The 22,103-nt window shown below is 32.8% G+C and overlaps 1 protein-coding gene and 1 pseudogene across 1 annotated transcript; both read left to right on the plus strand.

Moving 5' to 3' along the window:
- Positions 1 to 4,654: 4,654 nt before the first annotated feature.
- Positions 4,655 to 5,300, plus strand: LOC143592357 (protein AGENET DOMAIN (AGD)-CONTAINING P1-like). The gene is made up of 3 exons (XM_077072296.1): positions 4,655 to 5,044; positions 5,156 to 5,203; positions 5,295 to 5,300. The coding sequence occupies exons 1-3, from the start codon at positions 4,655 to 4,657 to the stop codon at positions 5,298 to 5,300; spliced, it is 444 nt and encodes a 147-aa protein (XP_076928411.1).
- A 6,829-nt stretch (positions 5,301 to 12,129) lies between these two features.
- Positions 12,130 to 22,103, plus strand: part of LOC143592369 (flavonol 4'-sulfotransferase pseudogene) — a 30,186-nt pseudogene continuing 20,212 nt past the window's right edge.

A 22,103-nucleotide genomic window follows, 5' to 3' on the forward strand; every position in this document is an offset into this window, starting at 1 on the left:
TCCAGCCATCATCCTACCCAAAAACAAAATAATAATAATAATAATAACCTGTTTGCCACCAAATTAAACTGAAAAAAACAAATAATCATAACCTAGTTATAAACAGTAACAAAACAATATTGTTAACCAACAATTACCTAGTATGAACATCGTCCTTTCCTCGTACATGTTTCACCAGACTTTAAACCAGCAGTAGCTCCAAGCAAAACACCCGTGTCACGCGCACGAATCAAACTCCTTCTCGGAATCTTGAGAACAGTGAGTTGGGGGGGGGGGTGTACTAGGAAAACTAACAACATAGGAGTAAATAGTGTCTAAAACGAACGTAAAGGCGAAACCTAAGGCGGCGGTGTCGACGGTGCGGCGGCCACTTCCACCGCTAGCGGCGGCGGAAACAACTTCTTCAGAAAGGTTTCAAGTCTTTTCATGTTACCGTTAGGCGCCATTGATACACAAGTTAAGCCCTAGGACGTTGATGATAAATAGTTAGTAACAAAATTAATTATAAATAAAAATAATATGAATGGGTTGATGATGAACATTGGGAGAAAATAAATAAGTATTCAAACCTGAAATGCTTCAGCTGGGGAAAACGCTTTACTGACCTATTTTTTTAGTGAGGAGGTGTGATATTATAGGCAGGTATCAGTGGATATTGTTGTACATAATGGACAAAAATCTGCAAGTATAGGGTTTTAGACAGTACTATGTACTCAACTGTTTCCCCTCGAATTATTTTTGAAATTTAATTCTTTTACTATTATTTTCTAATACAGAGATGGGTGGTTCTACCGTGAACGCAAAGCCAAACTCGGATGTCAGGGTTGATCCCGATCATGTCAACATAGTTAGCCTGAGTGGGGTGATTGGGCACGACGTGTTCGCGTAATGAGATAATTTAACTGTGAAAATCACCGTTCGAAAAACAAAAAAACTACATGTACTATTTTAGTAATAGTAATTTTATTACTAGTTGAAAAGGTATAACTTGTTAAAATTAGAATATCTGAATTAATAAAAACTTTATGTTTTTTTGTTGTCATATAATGTGTAAGTTGTAGTTAAAAAGTATAGTTTAATGGAAAAAAAACATTGATAAAAACTAGTATTACCAAAATAAGATATAAAAGTTAATAAAAAAATCATAGCATTTCATATGTGATATGTCACTAGCATAGGTAAATAAACTTAGTTTTAAACTCTGAATTGTGTATTATAGTTTCTACGTTATTTAAAATCTTGGATTAACGTTACTAATACTATGTCTCTACAAATTTATAATAATTAATAAACTACATTAGATTTTAATAGATATTTTAAAAATATAATAGGTTCAAAATAATTAGTCAATTCCTCACTCCTGGCCGGAAATCCGATCGTAGCAGATTACCTCATCGGTCATGACTCATGAGAGCAAGCAAGCCTATTGTTACACCAGCAGGAATTTATTACCCAAAAGACAAAATGGCCGTAACAATAAAAAACTGGTAAATATAGTGAAGAAAATTTACAATTACACTTTTATTTCTCTAATAAGATCATTCCCAACCCATCCCCCATAATTATGTAAGGGGATTGGATAATTATAGGGTATAGTTTTGAATGATTGTGAGTGTAAATTATAGGGTGGAGAGAAAAATGTAATGATTTTTTGTAGATTTGGGAAAACATTTGGGGAACATTGTTTGCGCATATTTATTTTTTAATATTTGTTGAATTGGTTGTGAGTAGAGGATAGAGAAAACCGTAATAATAAAGGTATAAAAAGTATTATTTAATTAAACATGAAAGAAAAATATAGTGTTTTGTAGTGTAATTATAAGGATATGGATGTGGGATGGACTATGAATGCTCTAAAGAGAGGGTAAAACTACTCATAACATATTAGTTATTATAAGATCATTATCTTATTAAAAAAAGATGTTGCGTAACGTTACATATATACTTTTTATTTACAATTAAATACTCTTCGTGGTTATAGAAAGACTTCTACATCTTAAATAAAAAGGTAAGCCTTTTGTTTTTGTTTAGAATCGACAAGTATACCTTTTGTATCATAAGAAAAACTAACAAGAGGTGACAAGGTAACGTACAATTGTAACACAATTAGATTAGTTATGTGTCTTCTTACTTTTATTATTATTACTTATTTACTTTCCTTCATACTTAAACCATTAATATTTTGGTTAGATTATAATTTAACACTAATACTGTTTAGGTATTGTTACTAAATTCAAGTAACTTAAAACTCATATTAACATTACATTTTATTTGATTTAATGATTTTTAACAAGTTCAAACAAAGTATTAAAAATAAAAAGTTGTGTTTCTTATATTTCTATATTATTGTGTGATACTATGTCAATAACTAACAAGATAACAATTAGCATATTTCTCGATGAAACTATTAGATCAATTTTCACTTCAATGTGCCACGCCTAATTGCCTCACTGGTGATGTTTGATTCATTAGGCTATGCGTAGTGGAGAGGCTACAATTGGGGGCGAATTGCGCCGTGTGGCGCCCAGTCAGCAAGGGGTAAGAATTTGTTTTTGGGGTGTAATGGTGTAGCGGCTACAACTTGTAATATAATATATATATATATATATATATATATATAATATATGTATATATAACACACACACACATCCATACATGCCGGCCCCACCACCACACATTTCGCCCCTTCTTCCAGGCGAGGAGAAGACCTCGCCCCCACCCCATTTCGCCCAAAAATCGCTTAGCGGGCGGTGTTCGCGCCCCTTCGCGTCCAAAATCACCCAAATTGTAGCCCCACTACACATGGGCTTATGTCCATGGACAATGTTGCCAGATGTAATAACTTGCTTTTATCTTTAAACATTTTATAGATGCTGCCAGATGTTACTTATATTATTAGTCAGGGACTCTACTATGAATGGCAATAACTTTAAAACGCAAATGAAATGCAAGTAACATTGTAGACTCAACGGCTAACACAATGAGTTAAGAGATCTTGTGTTAAAATTATGGTGTTTTAGATTATTTAAGTAATTTTAGGTCATAACAAGTCATCCATAGACTAATGGTATGTGTTTGATGTAAAGTCCACTGATTTACCTTCATATATACTTTCAAATTCATTATTAAGAGTTTCAAGGACAACGGCTAAAATGTGTTTAACATAATCTTATCATAATTAATTATAATTTTATAGGTCGTTGGTTACCACAGATGGCATTGTAAAATTTGATTTTTTTTATGGTTTAAAAGTGAATTCGTCATAGATACTACTTTAAAAGTTTATTTATTTTTTTGAAGAAACATATTCAACAGAATAACTCATGTTTCACTTATACACTTCAAAACATAAATATGTGAAGGAAGTTCGTAAATTTGTTGCTAGAAAGGAATAATTTAATGGATAACTTTAACGTATTGGCCAAATGACTAAATATTAGGGCTGAGCATGGTTCGGTTCGGTTCGGTTTTTAGGTGAAACCGAAACCGAAACCGAAAATTTGGTTTTTTCATATATAAAAACCGTTCGGTTTCGGTTTTTCGGTTTTCGGTTTCGGTTCGGTTTCGGTTTGGTTTTTTTTATTTTTTCTTGTTTTGTTTTTTTGTTCTATTAATTGTTTTATGCAACTAGTTTCTATGTACAAAAATAAATATTAACATTTACTATTCCTTTCACAAACTCTAATTTCTCTTACAAATATATTGAAACCAACAAACTCCTAATTTGTTTCGGTTGTTGTCGCATATGGCTTAGTATAAATATATTTAACAATCATTTAAATTATTTATTTTAATATACCAAGTTAATCGGTTCGGTTCGGTTTTTTCGGTATTTTTGAAATGGGTAACCGAACCGAAACCGAAATTTCGGTTTTCCAAAAAAACAAAAAAAAACCGTCGGTTAATGCTTCGGTTCGGTATTTTCGGTTTTCTGCTCACCCCTACTGAATATTGCTTTGTAAAATAATAAACAAAAGAAATCAACCGAAGAAAATAGTACTTGTGCAGGCTAGTAATCATTGGCAATATTATTTGCGTGCACCACAACTTCAAATGACCATTAAGGTGTCAATCAAAGGCATCAAGTCAAATCGTCCCACATTTGTGTCATCAAACTTCAAAATTTAAATAAATATTTTAGCAAATTACCAAAATAGCTCATTTCATGAGAGAGAAAACATCAAATAGCACGTGAGATTTTAAATTCCCAAAATAGCCTTTCAAATCTCACGTACACGTGAGTTTGTGAGATTCCCCGTGACTTTTCGTGGACGAATCAGATTTTGCCAAGTGTGTTCCACTCCCACCTACCCCGATATTTTTCATCCCAAATCTGTCGGAAACGTAACTTTTGACACCAAATATAACCTGAAAAAAACCAACTGTAATGTGATGTTTAAAGCTGTTTTTATCGGTAAAGTGAGTTTTCAAATAAGATGGATTTGAAAGGTTTTTGAAATTCATCTCCTTAGATGAATTTCAAATGAATTTCAACCTCCGAGACAATTTTAGTTTTAGTTTACAATTTAACTGCCAAGATGATTTTCATTGGACTTTAAACTTTTGTTCATACATTATATAACGTGTTGATTATTTTCATTTCATTTCACTTCTCATAAATCAAACAAAAATCTGGGTGATATCATCTTCAAGAATGAAGTTTAAGCGCGGAGATCCGATAGAAGTTGTTGATATGGGGCCGGGTTTCTTGGGATCATTTTATGATGGAACCATTATTTCACGAGTTGGGAAGGAGACATACATCGTGATTTTCCGGACACTACTAGAAGCTGATCAATCCGGCTTGTTACGAGAATTTGTGAAAGCCAACAAAATCAGACCGAAACCATTTGATGTTCTTGTTAGTGCCTTTGATCTTGGTGAGAAAGTTGATGTGTTTGCAAACGATGGTTGGTGGGTTGGTCGCATTATTAGCAAGGTTGGAGAAAGTGAGTGTCTAGTTCATTTTGACAGCACGAACCAGGATATCCTTTACCCGTTTTCTGACATTCGTGTTCATCAGGACTGGGATGCTGCAAATAAGGTTTGGGTGTACTCTTGTAACTAAATGGTGTTTGGAGAAGTTGAAGGTATGTGGTGCATGTTTGTGTTGTTTGATGGTGTAATAGTTTGTGTAATCGTTGTTGTGGTGTAGTTGAAACATCTTTTGTTTTGTTGGTGTGGTTCAATGTTAGGTGATAATGTAACGTTTAACACTAAGTTAAACTTAGTGTTTTAGTTTAATTAATTAATGGTATGTTTTTTAAGCTATTTTGTGTTTTATGTGTATGCAGTGGTAACGAAATATAAAAAATATTAGCCAATAAAACAACATAAACTAATCTCATCAAACTACATTTTTACAAGAAACGAAATGAAAATTACAATTTCAAAGTTATACATTAGTCGATTTCCATGTAATCAACACCCTTTTCGTCTTCTTGTTTTTCTTTCTTTGAATCGGTTTCACTTTTATTTCCAACCTGATTTTCATGGATCTTCAATCCACTAAATGCTTCCTCCCAAGCTGCATCTATGTCAAAGTCATCACCATCCCATATGGCAAAGGGATCATCTGTTGTTTCGTTGACTTCGGGTGGGGGCAAAACCCTCTTTGCTTCGACGTGCATATCTTCGAAAACATGTATGAAGGTTTCAATGTCGTCGAACTTATCAACATTAGGGAGAAGGCTTGTTTCTGGATTGTTGAAGATCGATGTTGACATTGTAATGAGTTTATGCAACTTTAGGAAAAATTGTTGTGTATTTGACATAAAAGATTTTAAATATGAATTATTGTAGAACCGATAAATTTTGAACGAAATATAAATTTTACGTTACAATGTGGCCCAAAAAATGTAATCAACGTTAAATTATTGGTGGGCCCGCTAAAAATAAGGACCAATTTTATGTTATACGTTAAAAGATGTCCCAAATATATGTTCAACGTTAAAATGTATCTGGATTATATGTTTTACGTTAAAGTTTCCCAAAAATACAATGTTTTCATAATCGGATCGGACGTCGAACCGGAGAGGCAACCGGGTCACCGGTTCAACCAGTCGAACCGGTCGGACCGGCCGAACAATTTCGGGGGAAAAAATGAGGGGAAAGGCCGAAAAAAAGTTTTTAGAATTTTTTTTTTATATAAAACCGGTTCAACCGGTCCGGTTTTCCGGTCGGACCGGTTGAACCGGTTCGGATCGGCCGGTTCACTAGGAGCGAGCGAACTGCACATGACCGGACCGGTCAGGGGACCGAATACCGGTTGAACCGGTCCGACCGGCCGGTTCGGTCTGGTCTCAACAACATTGGAAAAATATGTTGCATGTCAATTATTGGTGGGCCCGATAAAATAAGAACCAAATTTATGTTTTACGTTAAAAGATGTCCCAAGTATATGTTCAACGTTAAAATGTATCCGGATTATATGTTTTACGTTAAAGTTACCCAAAAATATGTTGCATGTCAATTATTGGTGGGCCCGATAAAATAAGAACCAAATTTATGTTATACGTTAAAAGATGTCCCAAATAAATGTTCAACGTTAAAATGTATCCGGATTATATGTTTTACGTTAAAGTTTCCCAAAAATATGTTGCATGTCAATTATTGGTGGGCCCGCTAAAAATAAGGACCAATTTTATGTTATACGTTAAAAGACGTCCCAAATATATGTTCAACGTTAAAATATATCCGGATTATATGTTTTACGTTAAAGTTTCCCCTAAATATGTTGCATGTCAATTATTGGTGGACCCGATAAAATAAGAACCAAATTTATGTACTACGTTAAAAGATGATCCAAAAATATGTTCAACGTTTAAGTATACCCGGTTTATATGTGCTACATTAAAGTGTGTCCCAAAAATATGTTGCTAGTCAATTATTGGCTCGACCGATAATATAAGAACCAAATTAATGTTATACGTTAAATAATGGTCCAAAAATATGTTCAACGTTTAATTATACCCAGTTTATATGTGCACTTTAACCGTTAACAAGATCCTCGACATTGGTTCAACCTAAATCTAAGCGGCACTTTAACCCAGCCATTGGTTGGCGGCAATTTAACCTAGCCATTGGTTGGAAATCGCAGATCCTCGACATTGGTTGCCGGCTCTTTAACCCAGCCATCTGAAAACAAATATCAAGAAATAAACACATCATTGAAAATATGTAACTCATTGACAACTAATTGAAAATAATAACAAACTAATTTTTAATTATCAAATCAGATTCAGATTTACGCAAGGTTGAGAAGGCCACCGAATTCACGACCAACAAGTATATGAACAACCCAACCCGAACAGCTTCATACGGGAGTGGGAGAAGAAGAAGATGGTTGTGATGATATGAAAAACATACAAAAGTTTTGAAAGAGGTTTAGAATAGAAGAAGATAATGAATTTTAATTGAAAATCGTCTCGAAGGTTTAAATTCATTTGAAATTCATCTAAGGAGATGAATTTCAAAAACCTTTCAAATCCATCTTATTTGAAAACTCACGTTGCCGATAAAAACAACTTGAAACATCACGTTACAGTTGTTTTTTTTCAGGTTATATTTGGTGTCAAAAGTTACGTTTCCGACAGAATTGAGATAAAAAATATCGGGGTAGGTGAGAGTGGAACACACTTGGCAGAATCTGATTCGTCCACGAAAAGTCATGGGGAATCTCACAAACTCACGTGTACGTTAGATTTGAAGGGCTATTTTGGGAATTTGAAATCTCACATGCTATTTGATGTTTTCTCTCTCATGAAATGAGCTATTTTGATAATTTGCTCTAAATATATTCTATGAATCAATTTTTCTTTGTTTAATGATCATATATTGAATTCAATCAATCATACCTAGTGAAGTCACACTAACAGCAAAGCTATAAGTAGGGTCTGTGGATGGTGGGATGTAGGCACACCGTACCTCTATCCAACGGGATAAAGAGGTGGCTTTTAGAGAGCTCTGAAATACAAATGTATGAGGCAATATAAATGAAAGGAGATAATAATAATAATAATAATAATAATAATAATAAAACAACAACAACAATAATAATAATAATAATAATATATGCTGTGTGACCAAAATAAGATAAATAGAAGCCTTAAAATGCTCTTTTTACCCTAAAATCTTTAAATTTAATCCCATCTCTCTAAGAATTCCTATATTTAACCATGTCATCAGAGAGGTTTAGGTTTATCAAATCACTCATAATCCTCTCATCCCAAGTCAAAAATTGTTCTATAAAAATTGTTCTATAAGAAGAAATGATTTTAGGTCTTTGGCTCTTAAGGGCACGAATGTCAAATATAATTACATGCAAATGAAATAAATTGATAATGTAGTAAGTGTTAAACTATTATACAACGTTAAAATATAGGTTTGGTTGATTTTGAAATGACTAAATATAAAAGTTAGATAGTAAATTATTAGTGTCATGAATTTATTAAGCTAGAATAACATGAATCTTCTCTTCTCGAACGGTTAAAAATCCTCTTTGTAGTTTGTATGCACGTTATGCCTTGTTTATTCTTCTAGTTTTTGCTTCTTATGCTTATTGGCGATATAACTTGACCTATACACACATAGTGTTGGAGTGAATTTTAATTGTGAGGTGTGAAATTTAGTGGTAGGAACTAACTCCTCATGTGTAAATTGTATGATATTTTATGGTAAAAAGATTAGTAGGTTGATAGCTAGCCTAATTGAATGTTTTATCGCAATATTTTGTTAAGCATCTTCATCTTTCATAAAAGTGGAAAGCCTATGAATTCTACTTTATTGTTTTCTCTTTTTTTTATGCATGCATTTCTTGTAATACAGATCTAGCAATTCGTTTTTGTAGCAATTACGACACCCATAAATTCATTTGTTGATGTTCATATTATATAGTATATATTAAAGGAAACATATACATTAGTAGAGGTTCAATCACTTATTGTCACATGAGATTGTGAGATCGTCAATATTGTACCGAGGGCGTCTTTAGAGTATACCGAATCAGTATAGCTATCCTTCTTCTGACACAGCAATGCACTTTCAATAAGTATTGGAAAAAGGTGCTAAAACTCCTGACGTATACGAAGGAGTGCGGTTCGTTCGATAAATTCCTACCTCTCTATCTATCTCTGAGATGTTTGGATTTTTCAAAACTCCATGGACATGCAGGAGAGAAATGCTATCCCCACTCGGACCAAGAAGAAGAAATATTTGAATATCAATCTCATCGATATCATCGATCTCATAAGTATCATACCAAATCCCATCAATCGAATCACTTTTGCGAGAAATACGAGACATCTAAGTCATACAAGTAAAGAGATCTATTCATTAATAAGAAAAAGAAAAAACGTGAACGAGGACTGGATTGATGATAAAATAGAATCCTGGGTTGCAAACAGTGATTCGATTGATGATGAAAAAAGAGAATTATTTGTTCAGTTCTCCACCTTAACGACAGAAAAAATGATTGATCAAATTTTATTGAGTAAGAGCCACTAAGTTTAACTTTTTGTATTATCTCAAAATATTTTTTAGTATTTATTGATTTAGAAGTAACAACGATAACAAAAAAAGAAGAAGTTGTGGTGGTAACGCTACATGGTTGCAACTACAGGGTCTCTAGTTCCAGCCTTCTTGAAGCCGTTTTTTTTTTGTTTGTTTTTTTAAATAGAAATAGTTTTTGTATTTATAGATTTCACACTAAATCAATAAATAAAAAATTAAAGGTGGTGTAGTCTTTTGTTTTTTTTAAATACGTTAGTTTGATTAATTATTTTTTGGGTTTTGTTTTAGTACCGTAAAAAAACCTAGCCGACAGCAACTGGATTCACGCCAACTTACGGAAACAACGTCATAGAACAGCATCGGCGCAATGCGCCGGGTAACAACCTATTTTTTTATATGTCATAGAAACCTGGAGAAGATTCATGAATTTTTTACATCGATACGCTGAAAAAGTCTATGCATATACAATGACACCAAAAAAAAAATTAACTATAAAATATTTTAATTATACAAAATTTTTCCTTATTAAATAAACAAGCAAACTATTCAAACTTTTATAAACCTGTTAGGCGGCCCATTAACATTATAACCCATTTTTGAGAATTTAGAACATTCATCTTAAGCCCATTATTGATTATCCAATAACACTTACCAGGCCTATGTACCCATCCCATTCCCAAATCGATCAATGTCAAACCTCTCAACCACGTTATGTTGGGAACAGCCTTCTCATCCTTCAAAATCCATTAGTAGTTTAGTATGTGTTCAAAGTTATATAACTCTAATAGCTATTTTATATCCATACATGATTAGATATCGTCGTATCGACTGTCCGATATCAAGTTTTGGAAAGAATATAACATATTATTAGCATCACATTAAGTTTTAATCTGTAACAATTATGTATATATAGTGTTGAATCTTCAAATCTATAACACAATTAGCTATATAGAATACTGTAACAATTAGTTAATCTAATGCATATCGTTAATCATTAAGTTTGTAATATATATTAAAATCTATAAAACACAATAGTTTGAGTTTTCAACCAAATACTTCATTAGGGGCCATTTCTGTTTTCCATTAAAAAAACAATTGCTTGTAAGAATGCTCATTTAGACTCACAACCACAGTTCTGGCCTGTTTATCCCGGTAACGATCAACTCTTTAATTTGGAGAGCATTGCTAGATAGAATCTCGACAGAAGAGGCATTCTCAAAGCGATGCATCTCGTTTAGCCTCTTTTGACCAAGCACCACTCGTTCGCTGCCAAATTTGCGCAAACCACAACCACCAAGCACCATGCATCAATATCAATTGGAAAAAGGCTGGATTCAATTAACCAATGCCAAGTTCGATCTGTTGTTCATAGTTTCATACCAAGGTTTTATGGGTCTCATATCCACCTATTTTGTTTATAATTGGCGGTCTAGAAACGACATGGTGTTCGATAACAAAAACATATCAATATACAACCTGAGTCATGCTCTTAGTTACGGTTAACCTTAAGAGCTTAATCACATAAGGTGATTATGCATTAGTGCATTACCTTTAACACATGATGATACTTATTCAACTTATATAACTTAAGATAATTATCTGATATTAGCATCACTAAATCAGAATCTTTCGATTTTCAAGACATATCCAACTTTAGAATATCTATCCGAAATTGGAAAACAATACCAAATCACAATCTCAACAAGTAAATGACTTGCAAGTTTTTTTAGAAGAAAAATGTTACAAATGTTACTTATGAACCATAAGATGAAACAAAAGAAAACACACAAAAGAAAAGAAAACAAACAAATTTACCCTAATTACACATCCAAAACAAATACCTAACAATATTCAAGAACCTTCACCATCAATCTGCTTGCACAACTCTTGATATGCCAAGAACAAAACCCTATCTTTCGCTCCGGTTCGATGATTCCCAGTATGCTTACAAAAATACTTCAACTGCCCTAACGTACAACACCCAACCATCTGCCCTAAAAGCAAGAACAACCAGTTAATCAACTTCTTCTTATTAATCACCGGCTTCATACTGTTTTCTTGATGACAAAACTTGCACGTTGGTTAAACCGGACTCATCCACTTTGCGGGAGCGCGATCATGAAAGTCGTACAAGTGCATGCGCACGTAATCGGACACTTCGTTATATTTTTGTTCAAGATTGTATTCAATCTGGTATCCTTTTTGGCAGCGTTTGCATTCCACGTCACCCGTGATGGTTTTGATCATTAGGGTTTGGGTCAGGTGTTTTAGCGTGTGGACTTTGCAACGGCGGTCGGTTGCCCATGGGAACAGCGGTGATCACCGCGGGTTTGCCTTGACGTGGTGCATGGGAGGGTTTTTTACGAATGCGTCGCGGGGCGTGTGGAAGGATAATAAGTGGGTTTTCGGGTGGCGGTGGTGGTGATGATGATGATGGTTTTTGCGTCGACAACACTGAACTATTATTATTATTATCATTATTAATATTATTATCAGTGTTGTCGACGTAGAAACTCATGGTGAGTTTGGTTTTCGGGTCGTCTTGATCGGTGTTAAGCGGTGGTGGTAGTGGTGGTTGTGGTGGCGGTGGCAATGGTTCGGGTGATACGAAGAGAAACAATGGGAGGTCTTGATCGATTACGAGTCGAGGGCGGGTTGATCTTGAATCTGAGAAGGATTCAAGAATGTGTTCATCAAAGATTGGAGAGCTTTCTTGAAACCATTATTATTATTATTATTATTGATTTATTGATGTGTTGAGAGTTGAATTGAATGAAGTGATGAGAACCCTAATTAGGGTAGTTATATAGTGGAATTAGGGGATAAGGGTTTTGGTGGGATACAATTTACAAATTCATTTTGAAATTTGAATTTTATTATCTTTTGCCGGGGAGATAGGGATTAGGCAAACAAGATGAGCATATCGAGTTATGTCTATTCGAATTTTTATGTCTCATATCAAATTGATCCTAAGGGACAATTGTATTAAGTATTAGTGTGAGTTTTTGGTACAACATGAAACGAACTAACATGAATTTCATGGGCTTGGGCTTAGTTTAAACGAATTTGGGTAGCTTAGATCGAATCAAAAACATTTTTGTTTAAATGAGTAGTGTTTGGGTTTATCTGTTTATTTTTATATATTTGAAAATATATGTTTTATGCCATAAACTCAAAAGATTGAATTATTTACGTCAACTTTAAAAGATAAAACTATAACTTAGATTAGGTTTTATAGTTTCAATGTAATTATTTGTAAGTAGCAACATGTTAAAATATATACGGGTTAAAAGAATTATAGTTGAGTCAACTTTTGCGAACTCGTGACGTACTTAGGTTTATGTGTTTCACAAGATTGTCGCGTTCGTGTTGATCCGACTCCTCAATCTTTGAACACGGCTAAAAAGATGCATGCATACAAAAGACTGGAAAACCAACTAACTTCTTTTAGTATGCAAGAAAATAATAATAATAATAATAATAATAATAATAATAATAATAATAACATAGGAATCAAAAAGTAAACCAAATGAACAATAATTTAAAAGAGATATTAGAATACACAATCTATTCATCATTTTATACGAGTGGGGGTTTTATAATATATGAAGTGGTTTAAGGTGTTGTGGGTAAAAAAAGAGAAAATAATGATTTTTCTATATATTTTAAAAGTTTATGTATCATCCTATAATTTTTTAGTACCTTTTGAAAGTGGTTGTGAATGACTAATTAATGTTAAATATATAAAAAAAATATTTAATTAAAAAAAATAGGACGAAAATTGAAAAAATATATAAAAAAATATTAGTTAAATATTATTTTAGTTGGGTAATGTTAGTGGGACTTGGGCGAGAATTGCCAAATCTATCAAATTTTTTGAGGAAATTGAAATTAATTCTTTTGATTTGTTGAAAAAAAAAAGTTGGAATGAGAGGAAAACTGAATTTGGAACGAGTTTTTGTTGGGAGGTGTTCTCTTAAAGAACAAATTTTCTATAATCTACAACTTGAACCGGATAATGGATGTTCTATTACGGATAATTATGTTAATTTAAATTGGGTTTGGAATTGGCACAGGATTATGAGGGCTACTGCTAAACGTACCCCTCTCCGTACTGTTTTTATTAAATGTACACCCTTGATCTTATCAAACTGATTACGTTTTTCCCTTAACATTAATTAAATACATAGTAGTCCCTCGAATATTTTTTGTTTCAATTAGTATTGTCCACTTAATATATAAAATCAAAACTATTAAGATGTAATTCATAATTAATTTATTTTATTATTAATATGGTAAATATTATTAATAATTTTTTTTTGTTTTTAATAGTATCTATATTAGTATTATCACATACACACAATATAATAATACATTGACATTGATAATAATAAATATTATTATTATGATCAGGAACCACAAACACATAAAATAAGAGAGAGAAAACACAAAACAATATTAAACTATATAGTTTTTTATATAATGTTTTAAAGGGAGACCACAATATGAAAACACAGGGAATAATATGTCAAATAAAATTGTTAATAGACTGAAAGTACAGTGAAGAGGTTGCGACAAGTAATTGAGAGGGGTACGTTTAACGTAATCCGTTTCCAAGAGGAGAAGCTGAATATTTTTACTCTGCTTAAATGGCTTTGCCGGTTTAGTTAATAGCTAAATAGCCACTTTTGTATCCCTCATTAGTCATTCCCTCGTGTTATGAAACAGGACCTAGCCCAAATAATATCCAAACACCCCAGCCTAATCCAATGGCCCAAAGAACTCCGAAGATATAAGCAAGAGGAAAATATTAGGAATAACGAAAATTATGAATGAATGTGTGTATGCTTCTCATCATTTCTCTGTGTGTATGATTTCCCATCCCCTTGTCTAATCATTATATATCTTGTATTACTTTCGGTTCCTTATTGTATACATTGTGAGTTCATTCAGGGCCGGCTATAAGGGAGGGCCGGGTGGTCGACGGACCCAGGCCCGACATCCCGATAGACCCAGATTTTTTTTTAAAAAAATTATATATATATTTTTATGAAAAACAGTATGTATATATAATGTTTAAACTTAATTACACAACTATTAGCTTGGTTTAGTGGTAAAGGGGTATGACTTTCAACCAAGAGGTTGTCGGTTCTAACCTCACTTGAGTCATTTTAACCATATTTTTATAAAAAAAATGTTCTTTACACAACCAAGTCATAAGGCTCAAAAAATTAAGGGTCATTTAAAAATTAAACTGTTTAAACCCAACAAGATATCCTTTTTTATTAAGGCCCAAAAAAAATTTCGCCTTTGGCCCCAAAATTTTTAACCGTTCTCAGAGCCGGGTCTGAGTTCATTGGAAATTATTATCTTCTACTCATAATTGTAATGTTGGGTTAGTGAAATATCAAATCACAACCCTTATTTGCTGTATATTTCATCACCATTGCATAATCATTTATTGATAATTCAACAAATCTAAGTAATATGTACATAAGACTATTAAGTATAAATTTTTTTGTCAATTCTTAACTTACGAAAACTATTACTTAATAAAATTTAATATAATTTTTAGATGAAAAATTTTTTGTTCACAGTTTTGCAAAAGTCACTCACGTGTTGTTTAAAAAAATTACTCAAAATACGTTTGTGATATTTGAAGCGGAACATTTCTTAAGTCTTGTGTATCTTAAGTCCTGTATATCAACGATGATACTTTGTCATAATCCTATTTTCCTAAGGCCATTCTAAACAAACGCAAAAATGAGGAGGGTCACGTCAAACTGCTAATTCAATGGCATAACCGAGAAAGAACCAAAGTCACATGGGAGGGTTAGGGATGTATTCGCTTTAGAGTGCCCTCACTTTCAGCGAGATATAAAGACGAGGTCGCTTTTGGAGACACGAGTAACGATACGAGCCAATCAAATATTCAGGCTCAACCGATGAGAACTCGGGCTGCTGATCCTGTCGAATAAAAAAGGTTCCTATCATAGAGACAAAGAGGGCATTATTTTTGTATTTGTTTGCACCCATTATAAGATTTGATTTATGATGTCAACAAAGATTCAACTATTATTTTTGGGTAATCCGTGATAATAATGTGACATGATCGCCTAATCTACTAATCTAGTGAGTGGATTGTCTATAATCATTCACCATCATTTTTAAATTCAGCAATTCATAAACACAAATTTAATAAAGCCGGTTTCATTATGATCAACGTTTTTTTATTTGTATTTATCATCAACGTTTGTTTGTATTCTCAACGAGTCATTCCCAAGAATTCTATTTCGTAACTGAATAAAATAATTGTTGAGGTATTATGAATAATTATGAAAATTCTAATCTCATAAATCATAATTAACTAACGCTTTTTATACTAAGCAACTTTCTTTTGGGTATTTGCTTTTTGAAATGTTACGACAATTTTGTTAAGTTTGTTTTATATACCAAAATAAAAGTGTATATATATATATATATATATATTCAAAGTTGCAAACTTAATTGTGTAGCAACTGTGTTCAACAAAGGTGTATTGGTTTCGTCATATCTTAAAGTATTTGGAAGAGTGGCCCAACTCTCGAATAATGTAGTGTTTACATTTCCCCTAAATCGGTCCATTGCTCTCCTTGGAAAAAATCCATTCTGTCATATAATCTTACCACGATCCTTAAACTAGTCCATTATTCTCTTGGTGACCACGATTCCAACATGTATCAACCTACTTTGTGTGCTCATGCACCATTTGCAATAACAATACAACGAAGCACACATCTCAACACTGCATCATGCCACTCCACATGACACGTCCGGGATAATTATCTCTCACTGGTATAGCTCAACATACGTGAGCCTTTAACTGAGATTAACGATCCCACGTTGTACTAATTGTAGTCGCAACTAAAAGCTTTAGAGAACAACTTGAGGGAACAACGTAGTTAGGGGGTCGAACAAGCTTCGATACTATTTGTCACAAATACATCTGTATTAGTGTTATGTGGTTTCCTTGGTTCAACAAGGACCAACCTTCTGTCTAGGATATAATAAAGGTTCAATAAGGAAAAAAAAATTTGAAGTCACAAGAAAGATAAAAGGAAATATAAAATAAAAATAAAATATAAAAAAGTGAAAGGAAGATACGGAGAGAGAGGATGGTGGGGACGTGAGGATGGTGAATGGGACCCACCACGTGAAACCTTCCCTTGGATGCCTATTTATCAAACAAAATACACTTACACGATTGGCCACCTTTTCTATATTTAAAACTCAATAAACATAACTAAATCAAATTTGGTGTATATATAACAAGGCAAAACTCATAACTCGTAAGGCTATGTGTATTGAAAGAGTTAAAAAATGGGTTATTTTACGTCATGTAACGTGCAATCAGTAAATGATTAGTTTTTATTTTTATAGTGTAATGGTATTGTAGCCCTATACGCACACACACATATATAATAATAATACACACACACAACACAGGCGACATATAGTTGTAGCCCACCCACAATTCGCCTCATTTGTAGCCTGGGACGGTGTTCGCGCCCTATTTCCCCCCATTTCGCCCTTATTTATCACCCACTACACTTGACCAAATAATCCATTGAAGAGACCTGTTTTGTGAATGATAAGAAAATCAAGAACCGAGAATACGAAAATGAGAGGAATTTTACACTACGAGCTAACAAAATATCATATCCGATTAGCTATATGAGACAGAAAGTTAGCAAATGGATTTCATTTTCAGAGGCTTTATTGCAAAATGAACATTTGAAAGACTAAACTTGGATGTTTTTTTGTACTAGATCTTCCAGGGTCGAGATACGATCATCTCCGCTTTCCAAACACAAATATATATTTTTTTCCGAGACCCAATTATTCCAACTCATTAAAACGGAGCATTTAACATAACATTTTTCATATATGCCGCTGTGACTTTCTCCGATGAGTTTTCTAGTCATACCCGTTTATCCTAAGGATCCAAAAATAATGTCTTGGCATAAATCTAATAGGTCGGGCAACTCGGAGGTTTCGTTCGCGTTTAAAAGGGTTCTTTTCCACCTTGATCCATTTCCAGGATTGATTCAGAGTGTCAGAACCGTCTGCAATCACATAGATATTTTCCCTGTTGTCAAACAAGTTTGAAAATACATCTTTAAAAGGCACCGGGACAAGCCAAGTGTCAATCCAAAAACGTACTTTGTTTACCGTTCCCGGTGTTTCCTTTGATCATATTTTCATCTTCAAATATGAAAGCGCAAGATGGTTTTCTAATCTCCAAAGCCCTGCAAAAAAAGTCGTAAAAGATGCGTGTTGGAGGCTAGCAGGTCGTGAAAGACGTGTTTGGTGGCCAAGCAGGTCGTGAAAGACGCGTTGAAGCCTAACAAGTTGTCAAAGACGTGTTTGTAGGAGACATTTTTGAAAACTTTTATTTATCAAAACAAAAGTTGAATCTATCTACATTAATGGGACATTCTAGAAAATTTTGTCACTTATATTGCTATATGTGACATATATAGATGTTTTTTTTAATTATTATATTTTATATATAACAAATAAAAAACTAATTAATAATTTTTTGAATAAAAAACTAAAAATATTAATTAATATTTTTTATTAATAATTTTGACGACAGGGCTGGCACATCGGGCACCGCATTTCAATGAGAGTTTCGACCTGATGAACAAAACACAATCCGATTCAGCAAACACACCAGTCCTAGCTAGTTGTTCCATCCTTGCAACGAGGTAAGTTTTATTATCGTGTTTTGATTTAATTTGTGTCTAAGAATTTTCCTATTGAATAGTTATATTGATAGAAATTTTAGGCTATTAAATACTTCTATTATTTTAGGATAGTTAAATGAGTCTCTATGAGACTCTAAACTATGTGTTGTGTTATCAGAATTGGGGCCATCAGTGCGTCGTCAATAATTATTAAAAACATTTGGGTTAAAGGCTACGAAAGCTATGTTTAGATTTTTTATTTAGTTTAAACCATTAAAATTTTAAATTGATTTATTAGGTTATGGTTTAAGTTGTGTACAATTTTTTTTCTAAAAAAAAGGTTGAAATGAAGTGGGTAACAGGGTTTTAACCTTAAGAATGCATATTGTGTTTCAAAAAATATATATAAACAATTTTAAAAGAATTTCGAGCCTCCCTGGGTGATCGTGCCGAGAGCCACCACTTCCTCGAGATGTCTTTGGCTGGCATCCACATAGAACTACAGGTTGTGGAACATCTCCTTCATCGTAAAAGAAACGTGGGTGTAGTAGCGTGAAGAGAAGAACGAGCATGGGGGCATGACCCGCATTCTAGATGCTCATTTAATTGATTGACTCAATTACAACCCTGCACGACGTTCTTTTCTGTTTAACTTTTATTTCACTAATTATAATACCGACTTACACTTACATAGCCATAATACATGTTAGTGAGTTTGAAGAATGCAATCGTTTATGTAAACATGACATCACTCTTTTTCACTCACATGATAATAACACATCATCTAACTCAAACTTCTGCCAACAAAATAGATGGTTGTTGAGTGATAGCCGACTCAATTACAAATCTTATCAAATGTATTGTAATAAACATAAGTCAAGTATCAGATCTCTTTTCTTTTATTCTTTCTGTCATTTTTTTTTTCTTTTTCGACCATGCTCTTAAAATACATTTCAAATAATGCTCTTCCTATCTATAAAATTTAATAACATATCTATATATTAATAAGGGTAAAGTTAAAATACAAATTACAATGAAAATGAAAAGAATGAGAAAAAATTTAATCCATTAATATTAGATTTGGATGGTGGATTTAATTTAATAATTTAAAAATTGATGAGAAGAATATGAATGTAGTAACCCAATTATTAGTGATTTTTTTTTGTTTTTAATTGTTTAAACATGATTGTACAACAGACCGTTTCTTAACAATATACGATAAGCCTATTATTTATTTATATTTTGCTTAAATATAAATAATGTTTTTTCATAAATTACCCTATTTATATTTTGCTTAAATATAAAATAACGTGAGAGGTAAATCAGCCTCACTCAGCAGCAAGGTGATTGACGCTTAGGATCGGTTTCGAACCCACGACCTCTAGGTTATTGTTCCAAGTCTTACGCCCCTTAACCAACTAAGCTACACGACGGGGACTAATTTTGCTCTTATGTTCATCGAGTACATGGTTAATCATTTAGCGTTGAGTTGATTCACATGTGCCTATGTTTGTGATTTTAGGCAGTCGAGTTTACAAGTCTAATAATTCTAAACTTGTAATAAATTTAAGTTTCTATCAATACATAGCAGAAAAACCTACTTATCATAATAATTCGATTGGAGACCACCAAATAGTCTTAATACCACAACAAATAAAACCACTCGAGTCTAAACTTAACTTCATATCGATCATATATCGCCCTTGAAAACCCGGTCTAGTCCGATAATCCTTTTATCATGACTTAAAACTTTCCATCTATCCATATATAATTTTTCAACAACTATGTTTGTGTTTGCTCATTTAATTGCGTAAATTTAGTGAATCTAAAAATTAATGAGTTTGTTGCGAAAAATAAAAAAAGAACAGAGATCAAAGTTAGCATAAATGTTATTCTTTTTAGTACTATAATATTGAAATATTTATTTTATTTAACGTGTTCTCGCGGACATGTAAAGAGAAGACAGACGACGAATCCTGTTAGATCCGTAGAAAACATTACTATAGAGGGGAGGAGGGGTAGAGGACGACCGAAATTGACTTGGGATGAGAGGATTAGGCATGATTTGATAGACCTAAACCTCTCCGAGGACATGGTTGAGGATAGGAATTCATAGAGAAGTAGAATTAAAGTTAAGGATTTTTAGAGAGAATTGAATACCTTAGGGCTTAGACTTAACTTATTTAGGTCACATACCATAATGGTATTTCCCTTACATATATTATTATTATAATTATTATTAGCTTTTATATCGCTGTTAAACTGTGATCTTATTATTAATATTATTATAATTAGTAGTAGTTTTTATATAACTGTTAAACTTTGATTTCCTTTATTTTGCTTCATACACATGTACTTAGAGCCGAGGGTCTCTCTGGAAGCCACCTCTTTATTCCTTTGGATAGAGGTACGGTGTGCCTACATCCCACCCTCCCCAGACCCTACTTATAGCTTTGCTGTCGGTGGGATTTTACTGGGCATGATTGATTGATTGATTGATTTAACGTGTTCTCGTAATACTTAATGTTATGTATAACAAGTATTTTCATTATAGCACCCAATGACTATATCCAACAATACGTAAGCATAATAATATATAAATTCACAAGGCGTTTAAATTAATTAAATTTTAGACCATGTATTTTCAAAAGAGCTACATGTAATTTTATGTATCTAGCTTATAAGTATCTTACAACAAAAAGGTATTTATTCTCACGTCATAAGTCACAAAGTAATATCTCCTTTTCGTATGGTGATGCCGCTGGTTTATTGTAGCAACTTCCACATTTCTAGAAAAATAATTAAACTCAACATAATACATGTTCACACAATTGGCAATACTAACATCATATATGTAATAATGAAATTATATATAAACCGTAAAACAGTGTAAGATAAAAATATAATCTGGAGAGAATAGAAAACAAATTGTAGAATGGACCACATTTATTAATTAGTTACAGAAGCTGGACTGAACCATGGTCCCCTTGAAATTTGAAGACTCGGGTCAGATACATACATGTTTACGCTCACGTGTGCGACTACGTCTTGTTCTTCTCTGACAATACCTGACCTGACCTCAGGTGACTCGGTCTCCCTTTTCCCACGTTCCCTTATTCTCTTTCTTTTTACCAAATTAATTTCTATAAACTGAATTTATATATGCATAAAATGGTTATGTTTTTAGGTCTTATTCTACCATAAAAAACTAACTGCGCGCTCGTTTTACAGAATTTGTGAGAATTCAAAGAAATCGAAATTAAAATCACATAGCATGACGTGTTCGTTTCGTTGAAGCTGGAATCTTAATTTCATTTTGATGTGTTCGGTTCGATGAAACTGGAATTAGAATCAGAATTTAGTTCCTTCAAATTCCTATAATAAAGGAATTTCAAATCTATTGAAAATGTGGAGGAATTCAAGTAAATTCATTAGAATCTTTTCTCAAATTTTATTTTATTATTATTATTATTATATTTTAATGAGGACAACGAATAAACATTTTAGTTTTTTTTTTTTACTTTTTTTTTGTTTTTGATTGATATTTTGAGTTATGAATTTTGTATCATTATTTTTAAATATTTTTTTGAGAGGTCTTTAGTCTTAATAGAAAACCCCTATAGAATAAAAAAATAAAAAAATCATAATGCAAAATATAAATAAAAAACAAAAAAGCTAAGAAAAACTAAAATGTTTCCGATGTTATCCTCGTTAAAAAAATCTAATTCCAATTCATTTGTGGTGATAAATTACAATTCATTTGTCAAACGAACATATCAAGAATGGATTTGGATTTCAATTCTTTTCAATTCCTATTGAAATATTCAGATTTCAAATTCAGTTTTTTCCAATTCCAAGTCCTTT

Source organism: Bidens hawaiensis, unplaced genomic scaffold, assembly GCF_021521415.1.
Source record: "Bidens hawaiensis isolate Kalapana, Puna unplaced genomic scaffold, B.hawaiensis_p1.1 tig00001685_1, whole genome shotgun sequence".
Classification (NCBI taxonomy): domain Eukaryota; kingdom Viridiplantae; phylum Streptophyta; class Magnoliopsida; order Asterales; family Asteraceae; genus Bidens; species Bidens hawaiensis.